At 58.2% G+C, this 19,273-nt stretch overlaps 3 protein-coding genes across 8 annotated transcripts; 2 read left to right on the forward strand and 1 right to left on the reverse strand.

The window, feature by feature from the left end:
* Positions 1-6,366: 6,366 nt before the first annotated feature.
* RHBDL1 (rhomboid like 1) lies at positions 6,367-12,307 on the forward strand. 2 transcript variants are annotated; one of them, XM_065030921.1, is made up of 8 exons: positions 6,367-6,666; positions 8,852-9,010; positions 9,264-9,488; positions 10,059-10,207; positions 10,307-10,419; positions 10,677-10,777; positions 11,167-11,227; positions 11,327-12,307. In XM_065030921.1, the coding sequence occupies exons 1-8, from the start codon at positions 6,628-6,630 to the stop codon at positions 11,596-11,598; spliced, it is 1,119 nt and encodes a 372-aa protein (XP_064886993.1). In that variant the 5' UTR covers positions 6,367-6,627; the 3' UTR covers positions 11,599-12,307. The 2 variants fall into 2 exon arrangements, with proteins under 2 accessions (XP_064886993.1, XP_064886992.1); XM_065030920.1 differs by having other exon boundaries at positions 6,476-6,666; positions 8,852-8,983.
* Positions 12,308-13,020: 713 nt separating this feature from the next.
* On the forward strand, positions 13,021-17,057 carry STUB1 (STIP1 homology and U-box containing protein 1). Of its 2 annotated transcripts, none has more exons than XM_065030964.1 (7): positions 13,021-13,306; positions 14,000-14,198; positions 14,310-14,475; positions 14,624-14,714; positions 15,346-15,402; positions 15,587-15,703; positions 15,974-17,057. In XM_065030964.1, the coding sequence occupies exons 1-7, from the start codon at positions 13,121-13,123 to the stop codon at positions 16,217-16,219; spliced, it is 1,062 nt and encodes a 353-aa protein (XP_064887036.1). In that variant the 5' UTR covers positions 13,021-13,120; the 3' UTR covers positions 16,220-17,057. The 2 variants fall into 2 exon arrangements, with proteins under 2 accessions (XP_064887036.1, XP_005505768.3); XM_005505711.4 differs by having other exon boundaries at positions 13,026-13,306; positions 16,094-17,057.
* Positions 17,058-17,245: 188 nt separating this feature from the next.
* JMJD8 (jumonji domain containing 8) lies at positions 17,246-19,272 on the reverse strand. 4 transcript variants are annotated; one of them, XM_065030967.1, is made up of 9 exons: positions 19,059-19,271; positions 18,898-18,981; positions 18,668-18,716; positions 18,481-18,577; positions 18,314-18,382; positions 18,109-18,228; positions 17,951-18,018; positions 17,658-17,792; positions 17,246-17,510 (listed from the first exon to the last, which is right to left on the reverse strand). In XM_065030967.1, the coding sequence occupies exons 1-9, from the start codon at positions 19,235-19,237 to the stop codon at positions 17,430-17,432; spliced, it is 882 nt and encodes a 293-aa protein (XP_064887039.1). In that variant the 5' UTR covers positions 19,238-19,271; the 3' UTR covers positions 17,246-17,429. The 4 variants fall into 4 exon arrangements, with proteins under 4 accessions (XP_064887039.1, XP_064887040.1, XP_064887037.1 ...); XM_065030968.1 differs by lacking the exon at positions 18,668-18,716 and having other exon boundaries at positions 17,969-18,018; positions 18,314-18,399; positions 19,059-19,272; XM_065030965.1 differs by lacking the exon at positions 18,668-18,716 and having other exon boundaries at positions 18,314-18,399; positions 19,059-19,272.
* Position 19,273: the final 1 nt, after the last annotated feature.

Consider the following 19,273-nt stretch of genomic DNA (forward strand, 5'->3'; position numbering starts at 1 on the left):
GGGCATCCCAGACGGTGATAGGAGGTGATGCCAAGGTGGCTGGGACACACAGTGCTCCTTGTTGAGTCCAAACCAGGCTGGGCCCTGTGGGAGCCATGTGCCCACGTGCCACGGTGTGTATTAATAGCGCTGGTGTGCTGGAGCCGTGCGCATTGTGCTGGGGCAGACACAGGCATGGGGCAGGGGATGCACATGGTAGGAGCTCACCAATGGCCACACACAGTCCCCGAGGAAGAAGCCTGGGCACCGCACTGCTGCCTGGCATCTCTGCCTGCCTTGTGCCAGCTGGCATTGCCATGGCATTGCCGGCCCACACAGCCCTGCTTGCTGCCTCCCAGCCTCTCTGCCCCATCATGGGGACAGCCCCATGCCACAGCAGGAGCCCAGGGCTCCCCTGACACCCCCCAGGACAGGGTGCAGAGGGGTCTGGGAGCAGCAGGCCCAGCCCGGAGGCTGCTGTGCATGTTGTGTAAAGGATCCCAGTTCAAGGTACCCAATGACAGGCTGCCCTGTGTGCTCTGTGCTGGGGCAGGTGCCAGCACCGAGGCACCACGTACCCCATGCCAGGTGGAGCACCCATGGGGGATGCACCTGGACCTGTCCCAGCCTGTGAGAGCTGCGGTCAGGATGGAGGTAAAGTCTGCAGACACCTGTGCCAGATTCTGCAGGTGCTGGGATGCAGGAGCCATACTGGGATGCAGGTACCATAACAGGATAACAATTCCTGTAGGTGGGTGCAGGTGCTGCACTGGGATGCAGAAATCTGTACCAGGACGTGGGTACCAGTGCTGGGATGTGAGTACCATACCAGGATGCAGGTACCTCTGTTGGAATACATGTACCCATATTGGGGTGCAGGTAATGTAACTAAAATGCAAGTTCCTATATTGGGATACAAGTACTGTTCTGGGATGTGGGTGCTTGTCCTGGAATGCAGGTGCCATGCCAGAATGTGGGTACCATGACCAGGATGTGGGTACCACTACCAGGATGCAGGTAACATACTCGGATGTGGGTACCATTAACCCTAACCGAAATCCTAACCCTAACCCTAACCTAACCCCAACCTAACCCTGACCCTGACCATAACAGTGACCCTAACCCTAACCTAAGTTTAACAGTAACCGTAAACCTCACCCTAACATTAACCTAATCATAACAATAAGCCTAACTCTAACCCTCAACCAACCCTAACACTAACCCTAACCCTAACCTAACCCTGATTCTGACCATAACCCTGACCCTAACCCTAACTTACGTGTAACCATAACCCCAAACCTCGACCTATCCCTAACCTAGGGTTGGTTTAGGGTTAGACTTAGGCTTAGGTTACGGTTATGGTGAGGTTTAGGGATATTGTTAAACATATGTTGGGTTATGGTCAGGGTCAGGGTTAGGGTTAAGGTTATTGTTAGGATTAGGGTTGTTGTAGGGTTAGAGTTAACATTAGGATTAGGCCTAGGTTAGGGTTACGTTGAGGGTCAGGGTTATGGTTAAACTTAAGTTAGGGTTAGCGTCAGGGTTTTAGTCAGGGTCAGGGTTAGGTTACAGTTAGGGTTATGGTTAGGGTTGGGTTAGGGTTAGGGTTGGTTGAGGGTTAGGGTTAGGGTTAGGGTTGGTTGAGGGTTAGAGTTAGGGTTAGGGTTATGATTAGGTTAGTGTTAGGGTGAAGTTTACGGTTATTGTTAACCTTAGCTTAGGGTTAGGGTCACCATTATGGTCAGGGTCAGGGTTAGGTTGGGGTTAGGTTAGGGTTAGTGTTATGGTTAGGGTTAGGATTACGGTTAGGGTTAGGATTAAGGTTGGTTTACGGTTAGATTTAGCCTTAGGGTTAGGCTTAGGTTACGGTTATGGTGAGGTTTAGGGTTATGGTTAAACATATGTTAGGGATATGGTCAGCGTTATGGTCAGGGTCAGGGTCAGGTTAGGATAGGGTTACAGTATGGGTTAGAGTTAGGGTAACGGTTAGGGTTAGGGTTAGGGTTAGGATTCGGGTTGTTTTAGGGTTAGACTTAGCATTAGGATTAGGCCTAGGTTAGGGATAGGTCGAGGTTTGGGGTTATGGTTACACTTAAGTTAGGGTTAGGGTCAGGGTTATGGTCAGAATCAGGGTTAGGTTAGGGTTAGGGTTAGTGTTAGGGTTAGGATTACGGTTAGGGTTAGGATTAGGGTTGGTTTAGGGTTAGACTAAGTATTATGGTTAGGCTTAGGTTATGGTTATGGTGAGGTTTAGGGATATGGTTAAACATATGTTAGAGTTATCGTCAGCGTTATGGTCAGGGTCAGGGTTAGGTTAGGGTTAGAGTTAGGGTTAGGGTTAGGGTTGGTTGAGGGTTAGAGTTAGGCTTATTGTTATGATTAGGTTAATGTTAGGGTGAGTTTTACGGTTACTGTTAACATTAGGTGAGGGTTAGGGTCACTGTTACGGTCAGGGTCAGGGTTAGGTTGGGGTTAGGTTAGGGCTAGGGTTAGGTTTAGGGTTAGGATTACGGTTAGGGTCAGGATTAGGGTTGGTTTAGGGTTAGACTTAGCCTTAGGGTTAGGCTTAGGTTACGGTTATGGTGAGGTTTAGGGTTATGGTTAAACATATGTTAGGGTTATAGTCAGCTTTATGGTTAGGGTCAGGGTTAGGTTAGGATTAGGGTTATCGTTAGGATTCGGGTTGTACTAGGGTTAGAGTTAACATTAGGATTAGGCCTAGGTTAGGGTTAGGTTGAGGATCAGGGTTATGGATAAACTTAAGTTAGGGTTAGCGTCAGGTTTGTGGTCAGGGTCAGGGTTAGGTTAGGGTTAGGGTTAGCGTTAGGGTTGGTTGAGAGTTAGAGTTAGGGTTTTGATTAGGTTAGTGTTAGGGTGAAGTTTACGGTTACTGTTAACCTTAGGTTAGGTTCACTGTTATGGTCAGGGTCAGGGTTAGGTTAGGGTTAGGGTTAGGGTTAGGGTTAGGATTAGGATTAGGGTTAGGATTATGGTTAGGGTTAGGATTAGGGTTTGTTTAGGGTTAGACTTAGCCTTAGGGTTAGGCTTAGTTTACGGTTATGGTGAGGTCTAGGGTTATGGTTAAACATATGTTAGGGTTATGGTCAGGGTCAGGTTAGGGTTAGGGTTTCGGTTAGGGTTAGCGTTAGAGATAGGTTTAGGGTTATGATTAGGTTAGTGTTAGGGTGAAGTTTACGGTTACTGTTTCCCTTAGGTTAGGGTTAGGGTCACCGTTATGGTCAGGGTCAGGGTTAGGTTGGGGTTAGGTTAGGGTTAGGGCTAGGGTTAGGGTTAGGGTTAGGGTTAGGGTTAGGATTATGGTTAGGGTTAGGATTAGGGTTTTTTTAGGGTTAGACTTAGCCTTAGGGTTAGGCTTAGGTTACGGTTATGGTGAGGATTAGGGTTACGGTTAAATATATGTTAGGGTTATGGTCAGCGTTATGGTCAGGGTCAGGGTCAGGTTAGGGTTAGGGTTACGGTTAGGTTTAGGGTTAGGGTTAGGGTTACGGTTAGGGTTAGAGTTAGGGTTAGGTTTAGGATTCGGGTTGTTTTAGGGTTAGACTTAGCATTAGGATTAGGCCTAGGTTAGGGATAGGTCGAGGTTTGGAGTTATGGTTACACTTAAGTTAGGGTTAGGGTCTGGGTTATGGTCAGAATCAGGGTTAGGTTAGGATTAGAGTTAGGGTTAGGGTTAGGGTTGGTTGAGGGTTAGAGTTAGGCTTATTGTTATGATTAGGTTAATGTTAGGGTGAGTTTTACGGTTACTGTTAACATTAGGTGAGGGTTAGGGTCACTGTTACGGTCAGGGTCAGGGTTAGGTTGGGGTTAGGTTAGGGTTAGGGTTAGGGCTAGGGTTAGGTTTAGGGTTAGGATTACGGTTAGGGTCAGGATTAGGGTTGGTTTAGGGTTAGACTTAGCCTTAGGGTTAGGCTTAGGTTACGGTTATGGTGAGGTTTAGGGATATGGTTAAACATAAGTTAGGGTTATGGTCAGCGTTCTGGTTAGGGTCAGGGTTAGGTTAGGATTAGGGTTATCGTTAGGATTCGGGTTGTACTAGGGTTAGAGTTAACATTAGGATTAGGCCTAGGTTAGGGTTAGGTTGAGGATCAGGGTTATGGATAAACTTAAGTTAGGGTTAGCGTCAGGTTTGTGGTCAGGGTCAGGGTTAGGTTAGGGTTAGGGTTAGCGTTAGGGTTGGTTGAGAGTTAGAGTTAGGGTTTTGATTAGGTTAGTGTTAGGGTGAAGTTTACGGTTACTGTTAACCTTAGGTTAGGTTCACTGTTATGGTCAGGGTCAGGGTTAGGTTAGGGTTAGGGTTAGGGTTAGGGTTAGGGTTAGGGATAGGGATAGGGTTAGGATTAGGGTTAGGATTATGGTTAGGGTTAGGATTAGGGTTTGTTTAGGGTTAGACTTAGCCTTAGGGTTAGGCTTAGTTTACGGTTATGGTGAGGTCTAGGGTTATGGTTAAACATATGTTAGGGTTATGGTCAGGGTCAGGTTAGGGTTAGGGTTTCGGTTAGGGTTAGCGTTAGAGATAGGTTTAGGGTTATGATTAGGTTAGTGTTAGGGTGAAGTTTACGGTTACTGTTTCCCTTAGGTTAGGGTTAGGGTCACCGTTATGGTCAGGGTCAGGGTTAGGTTGGGGTTAGGTTAGGGTTAGGGCTAGGGTTAGGGTTAGGGTTAGGATTATGGTTAGGGTTAGGATTAGGGTTTTTTTAGGGTTAGACTTAGCCTTAGGGTTAGGCTTAGGTTACGGTTATGGTGAGGATTAGGGTTACGGTTAAATATATGTTAGGGTTATGGTCAGCGTTATGGTCAGGGTCAGGGTCAGGTTAGGGTTAGGGTTACGGTTAGGTTTAGGGTTAGGGTTAGAGTTAGGGTTAGGTTTAGGATTCGGGTTGTTTTAGGGTTAGACTTAGCATTAGGATTAGGCCTAGGTTAGGGATAGGTCGAGGTTTGGGGTTATGGTTACACTTAAGTTAGGGTCAGGGTCAGGGTTGTGGTCAGAATCAGGGTTAGGGTTACGGTTACGGTTAGGGTTAGGTTAGGGTTGGTTTATGGTTAGACTGAGCATTAGCGTTAGGTTTAGATTATGATTATGGTGAGGTTTAGGGATATGGTTAAACATGTTTGGGTTATGGTCAGTGTTATGGTCAGGGTCAGGGTTAGGTTAGGGTTAGGGCTAGGGCTAGGGTTAGGGTTAGGGTTAGGATTACGGTCAGGGTTAGGGTTAGGATTAGGGTTGGTTTAGGGTTAGACTGAGCATTAGGGTTAGGCTTAGGTTATGGTTATGGTGAGGTTTAGGGATATGGTTAAACATATGTTAGGGTTATGGTCAGCGTTATGGTCAGGGTTAGGTTAGGGTTAGGCTTAGGCTTAGGGTTAGGGTTAGGCTTAGGCTTAGGGTTAGGGTTGGTTGAGGGTTACAGTTAGGGTTATTGTTATGATTAGGTTAGTGTTAGGGTGAAGTTTACGGTTACCCTTAGGCTAGGTTTAGGGTCACCATTATGGCCAGGGTCAGGATTAGGTTGGGCTTAGGTTAAGTTTAGTGTTAGGGTTAGGGTTAGGGTTAGGACTAGGATTATGGTTAGGGTTAGGGTTAGGGTTAGGACTAGGATTATGGTTAGGGTTAGGATTAGAGTTGGTTTAGGGTTAGACTTAACCTCGGGGTTATGCTTAGGTTACGGTTATGGTGAGGTTTAGGGATATGGTTAAACATATGTTAGGATTATGGTCAGCTTTATGGTCAGGGTCAGGTTAAGGTTAGGGTTAGGGTTGGTTGAGGGTGTAGAGTTAGGCTACTTGTTATGATTAGGTTAATGTTAGGGTGAGGTTTACAGTTACTGTTAACCTTAGGTTAGGGTTACGGTCACTGTTATGGTCAGGGTCAGAGTTAGGTTGGGGTCAGGTTAGGGTTAGGGTTACGGTTAGGTTAGGGTTAGGGTTAGAGTTAGGCTTATTGTTATGATTAGGTTAGTGTTAGGGTGGGGTTTAAAGTTACTGTTAACCTTAGGTTAGGGTTAGGGTCACTGTTATGGTCAGGGTAGGGTTAGGTTGGGGTTAGGTTAGGGTTAGTGTTACTGCTAGGGTTAGGTTTAGGGTCAGGGTTAGGATTACGGTTACGTTTAGGATTAGGGTTGGTTTAGGGTTAGACTTAGCCTTAGGGTTAGGCTTAGGTTACGGTAATGGTGAGGTTTAGGGATACGGTTAAACATATGTTAGGGTTATGGTCAGCGTTACTTGGATGTGGGTGCCATACTGTGATACAGGTACCATCCCGGGCTGCCGGTGCCTGGTGCCGGCTCCCTCGCTGCGCCGTGTCTCGGGGCGCGGAGCCGGGGCTGCCGGCGGGGCGGAGCGGGGCGGGGCGGGTCCCGGTTCTTCTCGCGGCGGAGCGGGGGGGGAGCGCTGCGCCGCGCGCTGCGGCGGGGGCGGCTCTGCTCGGCTCCGCGCCCGCCCCCGCCGCCGCCCCGCTGCCATCGGCGGCTCCAAGCGCCGTCGCTCGCAGCTCGCTCCCGGGCCCGCCGCAACGCGGGGCTGGCGGGGAGAGCCACCCCCCCCACCGCCCCCGCCGCCCGCGCCGCTCCCCTGCCCGGCTCGCCGGCCCCGGGCGCGGGGGAGCGGCGGAGCCTGCCGCCTGCCGGGTGCATGGACAGGAGCTCCCTGCTCCAGCTAATCCAGGAGCAGGTGAGAGCGGGGTATGGGGGGAAACGCCGGGCACCGGGCAGGGCTTGCGGGGGGGCAGGCGGGAATCGGGCTCCGCTGCGGGGGGGCCGCCGTGCACCAGGCATCTCTGCCGGGAGGGATGCTCGTATGCACCGGGCACGGCTGCCGCGCATCTGGCATCTCGCGGATCTGGCAGGCAGCGGGCAGGGCTGCCCACCCTGGGTGGCTACCGCACCCTGTTCCCCGCTGAGCATCTGCCGGTGCCCCCCGTCACGGCCCCGGGGGACTCGGCCCCGCCGTTGCGCCGCTGAGATCGCGCAACTCAGCTCACTTGTGGCCTCCTCCTCCCGCTAACACTCCCTGCTCCGCCTGCCCCGGGCCAGATCCTGCCGGGTGCACCCTCAAGGACGAGAGGTGCTGGGCAGCCGAGCCTCAACGCCTGCCGCGGTGCTGAGCCCCAGCGCTGGGTGCACGATGGGAGGTCCCAGGGCTGCCATGGGGCTCAGCCACCCCGGAGAGTTTTGCCCTCATGGGGGGCTGCATCCGGCCCCGTGACCTGGTTGCAGGATCAGGCTGTGGAACATTGACGCCACGTAGTGCTGGGCTCTGCTCTGCTGGCAGGATCTGGCCGAAATCTGTTAGCACCCACTGCACCCCGGCCCTGTCACTGTTTGGTGCTTGGCTTCGAGCAGCTCCCGTTCTGCTTGGCCACCTTGTCCCTCCATCCCCTGCCAGCCTGGGCCAAGCCCCTGGCTCCCTTCCCTCAGTGGGGAGGGTTTGTTGGGGGTCAGGAATATTAATGGTCTGCCCTCAGCCCTGGCTGGCTCTGTGACCTTGGCCGAGTCTCCCAGTCTCCCCAGCTGGGGTGCTGTCCCCCATGTCACCCCACTGTCAGGTGTGGGGTCTCTGCACACCTCTGGGCCCTTCGGGGACAAGCAGCATCTTCCCCAGGAGAGAGCAGGACCTGAGAGAGCCCAGCAGGGTCGAGGGGCTGAGAGGGGGTGGGGTTCAAGCCCCCCCAGGGGAACTGGAGGGGCCCAGCAGAGTTGGGTTGGGGGGAGATGCACCCTGAAAACAGAGGGGCTTCTGGCTGCTGCCGGGGCTCTCTGGGGGCCGGTGAGCTTGGCATGTGCCGATGCATGGGGACAACGTGTGCCAGGTCCCGGCGTGGCACATGCACGTGGTGCCTGTGGGATGGTGTGCGTTTGGCATGGGGGCTGCATGACCCCAGGGTGCGGGATGGCTCAGGCTGCTCCCATGGGCTGGCAGCTGCTGTGAGGATGCAAGTGCTACCTGCACCCCTCACCCTATACCCTGCACCCCACACCCTGCACCTAGCTCCCCACCCTGCACCCATGCCCCGCTCAGGCAAGGACTCTGGGCAGCTGGACATCCCTTGGGACAGGGACTTTGGCTGTTCCCTGCCAGGGCCAGAAGGATGTGGTGCAAACTGGGTTGGGGGTACAATCCCATGTCCCCCAGCACTCCCTCCTTGCCCATCTCATGAGGATGAGTTTCCTCTCCTGCTTTTCATTCCCTGGTGAAGAAAGGAGCAAACCCAATGCTATTTGCTGGGTGATTCTGTGAGGTGCGGGGTCCTGGCCACCCTTGGCAGGCTTTGAGCTGTGCTCCAGCCATCGGAACCCCTTCTCTGTCTCTGTCCTCCTTATGCCACACCAGGCTCATCACCTCTATGAGTGGGATAGTGTGGGGTACCCCATGGTGTCGGATGCCCGATGGTGCTGGGTGCCTGGAGGACTCAGGGTGTCTGGTCAGTGATGGAAGCCTCAGGGATGGTGCAAGATGTCCTGGCACAGGGTGCCTAGTGTGGTGGAGCTCAACACCCAGCAGCGAGGGCACACGGGAGGAGGAGGAGGAGGAGGCTGGTGCCAGGGCTGCGCGTGTGTTTAGCTTTGTGGCTTCCTGGCTGGCAGGCTGCTGGCATCAAGAAATAACTGAGTGGGAGAGTGTTGGCTCCACCACAGAGAGACGGGGATGTCGGCATGGCATGGGGCACCCACACCGTGCAGGGTACAGGATGGGTGCAGATGGTAGCCTCCCTTGCAGAGTCAGAGGCTGCTGTTGTGGAGTGGTACATGATGCTACCAGGCTTGAGGCCAGGGTGAGGGATACCAGAAGGTGTCCCCATACTATCAGGGAACTGCAGTCCTGGCATCTCAGTGATGCCCTGTACCGTGCCCCACAGCTCGACCCCGAAAACACGGGCTTCATCGGGGTGGAGACATTCGCCAGCCTCGTGCACAGCCATGAGCTGCCCCTGGACCCCGCCAAGCTGGACATGCTGGTGGCCCTGGCACAGGGCAACGACGAGGGGCAGGTCTGCTATCAGGAGCTGGTAGACCTGGTCAGTGCTGGGGGGGCCTGGAGGCGGGGGCAAGCGGCTGGATGCCAGCTCGGGGGTGGGCACTGGGCACCTCCCTGGGAGCCTGGGGAGGGGATGGACACCAGTGGTCCCCAGGAACTCCCCTGGCATGGGATGATGGCACAGCCTTGGGGTGGCTTGTCCAGCCAGGGTGGTGGTGATGGGCAGGGCTGGCCACAAGCCCACTGGCCCGAGCTGCCCCTGCGGCCCCCGCGGGCATGGCCTCTCTCCGCAGATCAGCAGCAAGCGCTCAAGCAGCTTCAAGCGCGCCATCGCCAACGGGCAGCGAGCCCTGCCCCGAGATGGGCTGCTGGACGAGACCGGCCTGGGCTTCTACAAACGCTTTGTCCGCTACGTGGCCTACGAGATCCTGCCCTGTGAGATGGACCGACGCTGGTATTTCTACCAGCACCGCACGTGTCCGCCCCCTGTCTTCATGGCAGCTGTCACCCTCACACAGGTACAGGGCATGGGCGCCATGCCCAGGTGGATCCTGGCTCTAGTGTCCTGGTGCCCCAGGGCGGGCAGAATGGGTGACCCTGCTTGTGATGTCCTGGTGCCCACAGAGGGGCTTGGATCTGAGGTGAAGGAATGGGTCACCCCATCTGTGATGGACTGGTGGCCATGGCAGGCTCAGACCCAGGGTGGGGAGACAGATGACCATGGTTGATGTCCCGGTATCCATATGGGGGGAATTAGATCTGAGATGGAGGGGACAGGTGACTCTCATTGTGATGCCTTGGTGCCTATATGGGGTGGCTCAAAGCCAGGGCAGAGGGAATTAGTGATCCCAGTCCTGATGTCCCAGTGTCCATGCTGCGGCTCAAACCTGAGGTGGAGGGGCTGTATGACCTCTGTTTTGGTGTCCCCATACCCACGAAGGGCTCAGACCTGGGATGGAGGGGCTGGTTGATCCAAGTTGTGATGTCCTGGTGCCCATATGGGGAGCTCAGACCAAAGGCAGGTGTGTGGGGTGACCCATGTCCCAGCGCTCTGCCGCAGATGGTGATGACCATGGGGTTTGCCACAGATCATTGTGTTCCTCTGCTACGGGGCCCGGCTGAACAAGTGGGTGCTGCAGACCTATCACCCGGAGTACATGAAGAGCCCCCTTGTCTACCACCCCGGGCACCGGGCGCGGGCGTGGCGCTTCCTCACCTACATGTTCATGCATGCGGGGTAGGTCCCTGCTGGGAATGCAGGGGACACACTAGAGCGGGGACACATTGAGGGCTGCATGGTCTGAGCCACTGTATGTCCCTTCCTGTGTCCGGGCAGGCTGGAGCAGCTGGGGTTCAATGCCCTCCTGCAGCTGATGATCGGAGTCCCCTTGGAGATGGTGCATGGCATCCTGCGCATTAGCTTCCTCTACCTGGCTGGTGTCCTGGCAGGTGGGTGCATGCCCGGGGCAGGGGCTGTCCCCATCACCAGCCCCAGGGAGGGCATGGGGATGTGCACCCTGAGTTTGATGGGGATGCAGGGCTTCTCTTGCCACTCACTCTTGACGGCTGGGTACTGCTCTGCACTGCCAGCATTGCTTGCCCCCAAGGGCTGGGGGGCAATGCAGCCCATAATTCGTTAATGTGGACTGTAATTAATTAATGTTGGAGCGGCGAGGCACCACGCTGAGCCCTGCTTACGCCCACAGGCTCCCTCACTGTCTCCATCACGGACATGCGGGCCCCCCTGGTTGGGGGCTCAGGTGGGGTCTATGCACTCTGTTCAGCCCATCTTGCCAACGTTGTCATGGTCAGTGCCCCTGGTGTTGGAGGGGGGGACACTAGGGAGGGTGTGACATCTGAGGGATGAAAGGGGTGGGTGCCATTGTAGGGTGGGCAGCATGGTGTGATATTGGGTGGGGGGATACCGGGGAGGCAGCTGGGGGGGGGGGTGCCATTGGGTGACATTGGAGGGTGGGCAGTATGGGGTGACATTGGGTGAGATGCTGTGGGGGTGGCATCATGGGGTGAGCACCATCATGGGGTAGGGAGAAGAACCTTGGGTGGCATCATGGGGTGGGAGTGGGTGGGGACCTGGGGTCTCTATGGGGACAGGGAACAGCTCTGCTGGGGCACACTGGGGGCCTTGGTGCCGGACCATCCCCAGTGCCAGCCCATTGTCTGTCTGTCTGCTCACAGAACTGGGCCGGGATGCGCTGCCCCTACAAGCTGCTGCGGATGGTGCTGGCGCTGGTGTGCAGTGAGTAGCTGGCTGTGCCCTCCACCCCTGGGGGTGCCCATTTTTTTGGGGGGTGAGGGAAGGTGGGGATGCTGACCACCTCCTGGCTCTGTCTTACAGTGAGCTCGGAGGTGGGTCGTGCCGTCTGGCTCCGCTTCTCCCCACCACTGCCGGCCTCGGGTCCCCAGCCCAGCTTCATGGCACACTTGGCGGGGGCCATCGTGGGCATCAGCATGGGGCTGACCATCCTGCGCAGCTACGAGGAGAGCCTGCAGGACCAGTGCGGCTGGTGGGTCCTGCTTCTCTCCTATGGCACCTTCCTCCTCTTCGCTGTCTTCTGGAACATTTTCGCCTACGACCTGCTGGGGGCACAGATCCCCCCCCCGCCATAACCTACCTCCCTCCCCCCCAGCCCGTTGTTTTTGTTTTTTTTTTCTGATATTGCTGGCTGAGCCCCAGAGGAGGATGTGGGGGGCCCTGCGCGTGACATGGGGACAGGCCACCCCCTTGTTGCCTGCCCCCTCGGTGCTAGCTAGCGCACTGCTCCCCCCCTCCGTGGGCAGCGTCCCCTTGCCCCCAAATGTACCCTCGCAAACCCCTCCGCTCTGCCCCCTCCCCCCGAAGGATGCTTCAGCCCTGCACTGGCATCGCCAAAGCCCTTACGGTGTCTGCAGGGCTCAGGATGTGCCCCCAGGAAGGAGCTGAGTTGAGGGACTCCCCACTTGTTCCCCCTTTCCGGGGTGGCAGCCAACTCATTGACCCTCCAGGGGGCACTTTCACACGAAGGACTGGTGCCAAAATAGGAGCGATTTATTTTTCTATGCCAAAATAAATATAAATAAATGCAAGAGAGAAAAAAGAACAATAACACGGGGCAAGCCCAGCAGGAAGGCGAATCAGCTGAGACCAGCACAACTCGTTTGAGCAGTGCCCTCGGCAGCGCAACCCCCCTCCCTGTGCCCTGACCCCCCCCCGCTTTGCTGCCAGCCACCCTCCCCCTGGCGGGGTCTTGCCCCGGGATGGGGGCATGGGGGGGAGGCCCCTGCTCCGACACCCCTCCCGACCTTTTTGAAGTATAAATAAATATTTTGCACACTGTCAGGGCCTGTGTCTCTGTTTGGGGGAGCAGGGATTTTGAGGGTATTCCCTCCATCTCTGTTGGGTCCCTGTTGACTCAATGGGGGCACCAGGGCTGCCTGGCCCCGAGGGGGACGCGGCGGGGGAGGGGACAGCCAGGGACAGGACTTACTGGAGCAGAAAACGCCAGGATGCGTGAAACGACACCCGGCTGAGCCCCGCGGTTCCGGCTGCCACGGCGACAGGGGGCGGATGGGGATGTGTGTGCAGCAAGGGCTGCACCCCAATCCACCCCACGTGCTCCAGCGCACCCAGCTCTGGTGCCACACCCCCCCCACCCCGCCCCGCACCACTCTGCATTCCCCCATCCACCCTACACCCCCCATCTATCCCCACACCGCCTATAAACCCCCATCTCCCCTTCACCCCAAGCCCCATTCAGCCCCCCGCCCCGGTGCATCCCCGTCAAACCCCACACCTCTCTGTACTCCCACACCCTCCCCGCAATCCCCTATTCAGCCCCACCCTCCCATCCAGCCTCCCCCGCCCTGCACCGTCCTATCCAGCCCCACAACCCCTGCCCCACCCAATCCCCCATATCCCCTCCATGAAGCCCCTCCCTCCCGCCCTACAAACCTCACCCGCGCCCCGCCCTTCCCAGACCCCGCCCCTCCGCACACCGCACCCCGCCCCCTCCATGCCCCGCCCCTCCGCTCCCCGGCCACGCCCCCTCGGCGGTCCGGCCCCGGAAGCGGCGGCGACAGCGGCTGTCGCAGTGCGCGGCCGGAGCCAGCGGAGCCGCCGGCCCCAGCGGGCCGGGCCGGGCCGGACGGCGCCATGAAGGGAAAGGAGGAGCGGGAGGGCGGCGCGGTGGGGCCCGGGACAGCAGGGCCAGGAGCGGGGGGCGCGGGGGGCGGCAGCCCCGAGAAGAGCCACAGCGCGCAGGAGCACAAGGAGCAGGGCAACCGGCTCTTCGGCGGCCGCAAGTACCCCGAGGCCGCCGCCTGCTACGGCCGCGCCATCGTGAGTCCCAACGGCACCCTCATCCCGGGCTGAGGACCGACCCCCGGGGTGCGACAACCCCTCCCCCGCCCCGGATCTGGGGCTCCCCCCGCGCTTGGCGTGGGCACCCCCGGGACGAGATTCCCCTGGCCTGCACACTCGTCTCTGGGCCTGGCCAGGACCCCCCTGGATCTGGACACACCCCCAGGGCTGGGTCCCCTCCCTGGGCATGGACCCCTTTTCCCTGGGCCTGGCCTGGCCCTGCCATCTTAGCCTGGACTGCTTTCCCTGGGCTTGGACACCCCCAGACAGGCCTGTCCCAGCACCAGAGTCTGAGCTGGACCTCTCTCTGTCCACACCCCCAGGGTGCCCCCAGCCTGGGCCTGTCCTGACCCCACCACCTTCTCAGGCTGGGCTTGGTAGGGCAAACCCACCCTGGGGTAGAGGGCTCCAGCCCTCCTGGGCATGGTATAGTGTTGGGGGTTGCTGTCACCCCCAGGAGGGGACACATGCTGTCCTATGGGGACTGGTCTCAGCTTGTCTTCTCACTGTTCTGGCAGCTCCCCACAGGGGTGCAAGCCCGAGCTGGTGCTCCTGGCTCTCATCAGGGTGACGGCGTTGCACAGCCAGCTCACCGAGTCACCCTGTTGTCATCGCGTCTCACCTCTGCCAGCTATTACCATCACTGGCCATAACACAGGTCTTGCCTTGCAGAACCGCAACCCCTTAGTGGCCGTCTACTACACCAACCGAGCCCTCTGCTACCTGAAGATGCAGCAGCACGACAAGGCGCTGGCGGACTGCAAGCGAGCTCTGGAGCTGGACGGCCAGTCGGTGAAGGCTCACTTCTTCCTGGGCCAGTGCCAGATGGAGATGGAGAATTATGATGAGGCCATTGCCAACCTGCAGAGAGGTGAGCAGGCATGGTGCCGGTGTTCCCCCTCCCCACCCATCCACTGGGAAGGAGCTGGGGATAGGGAGAAGGAGGCCAGTGCCGGCTCTGAGATGCCCTTTCCCTCCACAGCCTACAACCTTGCTAAGGAGCAGCGGCTGAATTTTGGGGATGACATCCCCAGCGCGCTGCGCATCGCCAAGAAGAAACGCTGGAACAGTATTGAGGAGAAACGGATCAACCAGGAGAACGAGCTGCACTCCTACCTGACCAAGCTCATCATGGCAGAGAAGGAGAGGTAACACAGGGTCGTGGTGGTAGCACCTGTAAAGTTTTTTTTAGTGCCATAAAGCTGTCAGTGCAGAGCCCCACAGCTGGGGCGGCAGCAGCAGGGGAGGGAGCGAGAGCGTCCATCCATTGCGTCTGATCTCTCCGCTCTGTCCTAGGGAGCTGGCCGAGTGCCAAAAGACTCAGCAGGAGGAAAACGTGGATGAGAGCCGGAGCCGAGTTCAGCTGGCCAGCATCGAGGCCAAACATGTGAGTGGGGGGGCCAGGGCTGCTCACGGAGGCTGGGACATGAGCTGAGGCTTCCTTGTCCCATCCTCATCCCCATGCTCTCCTGTGGCCAGGGATGCCGTGGCTGCAGCTGTGCATGTGAAAGCCAGGGCACCCCAGGGCAGAGCACGGCTTCTCAGCCTTAATTTTGTGTCTCAAGCTGCTGTTACTGGGCTTTCATGTCCCCCTGGGACAGCTGCCCCTGCTCTGTCACCTCTTGTCCCAGCCCAGGGCAGCTCAGCAGCGGTGACACCTGTTTGCGTCCCCAGCTGCTGTACCTGTTGTTCTCCGAGGGTTGTGCAATGTGAGCAGCGAGTGGCCGTGTGCGGATCTGGGTGCTGGTCCAGCACAGGGGACTAATCCAAGGATAAAAATAGCCCCACAAAGGCAGGTTCAGGTTATTTTTAAGCTGGATCACTCCTGCCACGTGGTTCAACCCGGAGCTGTGCAAACACTAGCCAGGGGCTGTGAGGGCTGAGAGGCCACCAAAGACCTGCCGCCTCATCTCCGCCTGCCACAGCACCCATGGGGTGGGAGGCTTCAGAGCTCTTTCCCTGGCGACCTAAAGCCCCGTACACCAGGGTCCTTTTGTCCTCAAGGCCTTCTCTTTCAGGACAAATACCTGGCGGACATGGACGAGCTCTTCTCTCAAGTGGATGAGAAGAGGAAGGTGAGCGTGCCCTGGCATCTTCTCGTCTAGACCTGCTTGCTCTAAACCTGCTTTAGTCTGTGCTACCAACTCTTCTGTCTTCCCTGCTTCCCCCTTTTGGACTGGCATCACCTTTCAGCCCTTTTTTTCTTAATGCTGGGCTCACCCAGCCCCTCCTGACCCAGTTCTGCTTCTCTCGAGCCAGAAGCGGGACATCCCTGACTACCTGTGTGGGAAGATCAGTTTTGAGCTGATGCGAGAGCCCTGCATCACACCCAGTGGGATCACCTATGACAGGAAAGACATTGAGGAACATCTCCAGGTACCATCACGTTGGGGGCAGTGGGGGCTTCCCAGGACCACCTACAGTTGTCCTCTCGGCATGAAAGCAGCTGCCTGCCCAACTAAGGGCTTAAAAGCCTCCTTAGGTTGGCCCAACTTACCTGCCTGGGAAGGTAGCAGGTGTTGCCAGGTCCTGCCTGAAGCAGAGGTGGCTGTTGGCAGGGGTCTTGTGCCTTGACCTGCTCTCATCCTGCTGGGAGGCACCTTTGTGGGGGTTTCCCTCCATCCCGTTCTTTCCTCCCCTTGGCAGGCATGTGGATGCCTGGCTGCTGCCGGACACTGGCACAGCACTGGCCTCATAGCTGCCTGTGCCCTGGGGCTGAGCCAGACGCGTGGAGTAACCAGTTCACAGTCATCTCCTCCCTTGCAGCGTGTGGGTCATTTTGATCCGGTGACGCGGAGTCCCCTGACACAGGACCAGCTGATCCCCAACCTCGCCATGAAGGAGGTGATAGACGCATTTATCTCAGAGAACGGCTGGGTGGAGGATTACTGAGGGGCCCTTGCTGGGCTGGCACCATGCCTTACTCGCTCTCCAGCTGTTCCCCCTCCACTCCAGGTGCCCAGAGACCCAGCAGCAGCACTGGGTGAGGGCCTGTTGCCATCTCCCCTTCCTAGGGAGCCAGAGTGGCTGGTTGGGCACGAAGGCTCCTCAGGCTCCCCGTTCCACCAGCTCCTCATGGACCATAGCACTTGGAGGAAGACCTGCTGGGTGGTTTGGAGAAGGCTGGCTCATTGTGGTGGTCTGGAAGGTCTCACCACCATCTTCATCACCTAGAGAGCAGGATCCCCCTTGGCTACAGCAGCTGCCAGTCCCTAAAGATCACATCCTGCTCTGGGGAGGTGCTGTGAGGAACTTGCCAGGATGAGTGCCTGGTGCTGGTCTGGCCCAGTCCCCTCCCTGTGTACATAGTTGTTTCTGCCTCCTTCCACTTCCTGCCTGGTCAGGGTCACGTTTGCCTTCTTCCTGTAAATAGCCACTTCTTGGGGTGGGAGACCCACATTCCTGCTGTGGATACCAACTTGCCCTCCAGCTTCTCCTGGGAAACAACTTGCCCTGGGCTGGAAGGGGGTGGCTCGTGCATCCCCTTGCCTGCTGTGGACCATGGTTCCCTGCTAACAACTGCCTGGGTTAAAGTTCTTCTTCCTTTTACTGAAATCTCTTTAAAAAACATAACAAAACAAAAACAACCACCAAATCCATGGCCGACTGAGCTCCGGCCTTACAGTCAGCTGACAGCCTGCCTGGCTTTAAGCACCCTCTGGAAGTTTGCCAATGTCAATTAAAAAAATATAAATAAAAAAAATTCAGCAATAAATGTGAAAAAAAAATAGCTGGAGTAGTTCATAGCAGCAATATTTGCACCAAGCAGGCCAGGGCCTGGCTTAGGAACCAGCACCATCCCACAGGAGTGGGTTTGCCTGCCCCAGTGCTGCGACCCACCCTGCCTGTGTGGGCTGGGGCTCACCCCTGCCTGCCCTGCCCGCGGCCCCATTTCGGCGGAGATGTAGCAACACAGGATGACCTATGGCAGAACAACTTTAATCGAAGAGGGATGGAAAAGACCAGTAAAAACCAGAATGTCTTCAGGGACTTGGTCCCAACACCAGTAGTTGAGTGGCTGGCAACAGAAGCCGGTGCTGCTGCCCCAGCTCGTTGTCACCACAGCCGAGATGACAGCAGCATGTCCTCGGGCATCCTCGCTCTACCCGAGGAAGGTGGAGATGAAGACGCTGGTGTCCAGGTTGAGCGTGGCGTGCCACCAACGGTCGGGGAAGTACAGGACCTGCCGGGGGGAGATTCCATGGGCTGCTGCGGTGTCACCCTGCCTCCTCCCACAGCCCCAGGGGTGCTGGCAGGGCTGCGTGGGTGTCCCCTCCGCCTTCCCGATGGGAGGCAGGGTGACACGCAGATGCAGGCTGGCCAGGCTCACCTCCCCGGGGCGGAGGGTGCACTCCAGCGGGCGCTCGGCCAGTGGCAGTGCTGGGTATGTGTGGTACAGCCAGGCCAGTGTCGTCTCGTTGGGGTGGAAGTGGGGTGTTTTATCCGGCGGGTACAGAAACCAGCGCTGGAAGACACCAGGGAAGGGGCAACACACCCCCATTTCCCCTCCAGCCCCTCAGGCTCAGCCTCTGGAGGGCTTCCCCATGTTCAAGGGATGCCTGTTGGGGTCTTTCCCCCTTCTCCTCAATACTTCCCCTACCCCCCCCAGGGCTGGATTTTCACCTTCCTGCCAAAGATCACCTCGGAGTAACCAGGGCCGTGCCAGTGAAAGGGAACACCGGAGCCAGAGCCTATGGCAGTAGGGGGATGTCAGTGCTGGAGTGACCCCCCCCCCCCCCCCCATCCCACCCTGGGGCTGCCCACACCTCCCCAGCACTCACCTGCAATCCCAAAGCTGTAGGCTGGGCTGGTGCCTGGGATGCGGAAGGCGGGGGGCACATATTGCTGGAAGAGGGGGCCCCACTCGGTGAAGTTGTTGTCCCCAAAGAAGTAGAGGGTGTCTGGGGGGTGGGGGGAGATGGGGTGGCTGAGACTGGTGGCGGTGTGCGGGGGTGCTGGCTGTGGAGAGCAGGACTAACTACCCACCGCTACCCAGCTGGGCCAGATCCTGCGGCTTCAGCAGCTGCTCCACATACTCCCGGAAGGGCACGTCCACTGCGGGCAGGGCAGAGCTGCGGAGGCCACACCGGTACCCCCGGGCAGGCCCTGCCCGCCGGGGGGGCCGCAGGGAGCGGTGCCCGTCCCCCGCTCACCTTTGCGGTAGGAGTAGGTGTTGGCCGTGCTGAGCCGCACCAGGTGGGCCCCGAAAGCCGCCAGCAGCTTCTCCCGGGTGCAGAGGGCACGGAACGCCTGGGGCAGGGCGGCGCGTTGGGGCGGGGATGCTGCCCCGCAGCCCCGGGATTACTCCTCAGCCACCCTGCTCCCCCTCCCGGTACTCACCGAGTTGTCCGTGACCCCGCGGAGGATGACCGGCCGGGAGAAGGCGAACCTGAGGGAGAGCACCGCACCGGCCTCGGCCCCAACCCCCCGTCTCCCCCGGGGCCCGCCCCTCCAGCCCCCCTACACCCCGGTGTCTGTCCCCGGTTTCCTGCCCGGGGCACCGGCGCCTGCCCTTGGCCCTCCCGTTCCCTCGCCCCGCGACCCTCTCTCGGGGCAGCGGCCGCCCGTACCGCTGCAGGAAGAGGGAGTAGGTGAGGGAGGCGTCGGCCCGCTCCACCGTGCACCGCTCTTCCTCCGGCACCGTGCCCACCAGCCTGCAACGGGAAGCTCCTTTCGGCATCGGGACCGGCCCCTGCACCGGGACCGGCCCTGCCCTCCCCTCCGCCCTTACCAGCCGCCGTCCGGCGGGTCGCCGCAGCCCGCGGGCCGGGCCCAGGCCAGCGGCAGCAGCAGCGAAAGCAGCCGCCGCACCCCCGCCATGTGGAGCGGGACCAGCGCCGGTACCGGCACGGCGGCGGACCACGCTTCCCGGCAGGCACCGCGGCCCGCGCTGGCACCGTGCATTGCCATTGGCCGGCTTGGCTACGGATCCCGGCGGGGGCCATG

Source organism: Columba livia, chromosome 15 (assembly GCF_036013475.1).
Source record: "Columba livia isolate bColLiv1 breed racing homer chromosome 15, bColLiv1.pat.W.v2, whole genome shotgun sequence".
NCBI lineage: Eukaryota > Metazoa > Chordata > Aves > Columbiformes > Columbidae > Columba > Columba livia.

What these genes read in the sequence shown, in the direction of transcription:
- RHBDL1 (XM_065030921.1), top strand. Translation starts at nt 6,628, where the DNA reads ATGGACAGGAGCTCCCTGCTCCAGCTAATCCAGGAGCAG. An exon ending in CAGCTGTCACCCTCACACAG is followed by an intron (nt 9,489 to 10,058) that starts GTACAGGGCATG and finishes GGTTTGCCACAG; the next exon opens with ATCATTGTGTTCCTCTGCTA. An exon ending in GGTGCTGGCGCTGGTGTGCA is followed by an intron (nt 11,228 to 11,326) that starts GTGAGTAGCTGG and finishes TCTGTCTTACAG; the next exon opens with TGAGCTCGGAGGTGGGTCGT.
- JMJD8 (XM_065030965.1), bottom strand. Translation starts at nt 19,272, where the DNA reads ATGGCCCCCGCCGGGATCCGTAGCCAAGCCGGCCAATGGCAATGCACG. An exon ending in GACCCGCCGGACGGCGGCTG is followed by an intron (nt 18,982 to 19,058) that starts GTAAGGGCGGAG and finishes TTCCCGTTGCAG; the next exon opens with GCTGGTGGGCACGGTGCCGG. An exon ending in TACTCCCTCTTCCTGCAGCG is followed by an intron (nt 18,578 to 18,897) that starts GTACGGGCGGCC and finishes GCCCTGCCCCAG; the next exon opens with GCGTTCCGTGCCCTCTGCAC.
- STUB1 (XM_065030964.1), top strand. Translation starts at nt 13,121, where the DNA reads ATGAAGGGAAAGGAGGAGCGGGAGGGCGGCGCGGTGGGGCCCGGGACA. An exon ending in CCTGCTACGGCCGCGCCATC is followed by an intron (nt 13,307 to 13,999) that starts GTGAGTCCCAAC and finishes CTTGCCTTGCAG; the next exon opens with AACCGCAACCCCTTAGTGGC. An exon ending in CATTGCCAACCTGCAGAGAG is followed by an intron (nt 14,199 to 14,309) that starts GTGAGCAGGCAT and finishes TTCCCTCCACAG; the next exon opens with CCTACAACCTTGCTAAGGAG.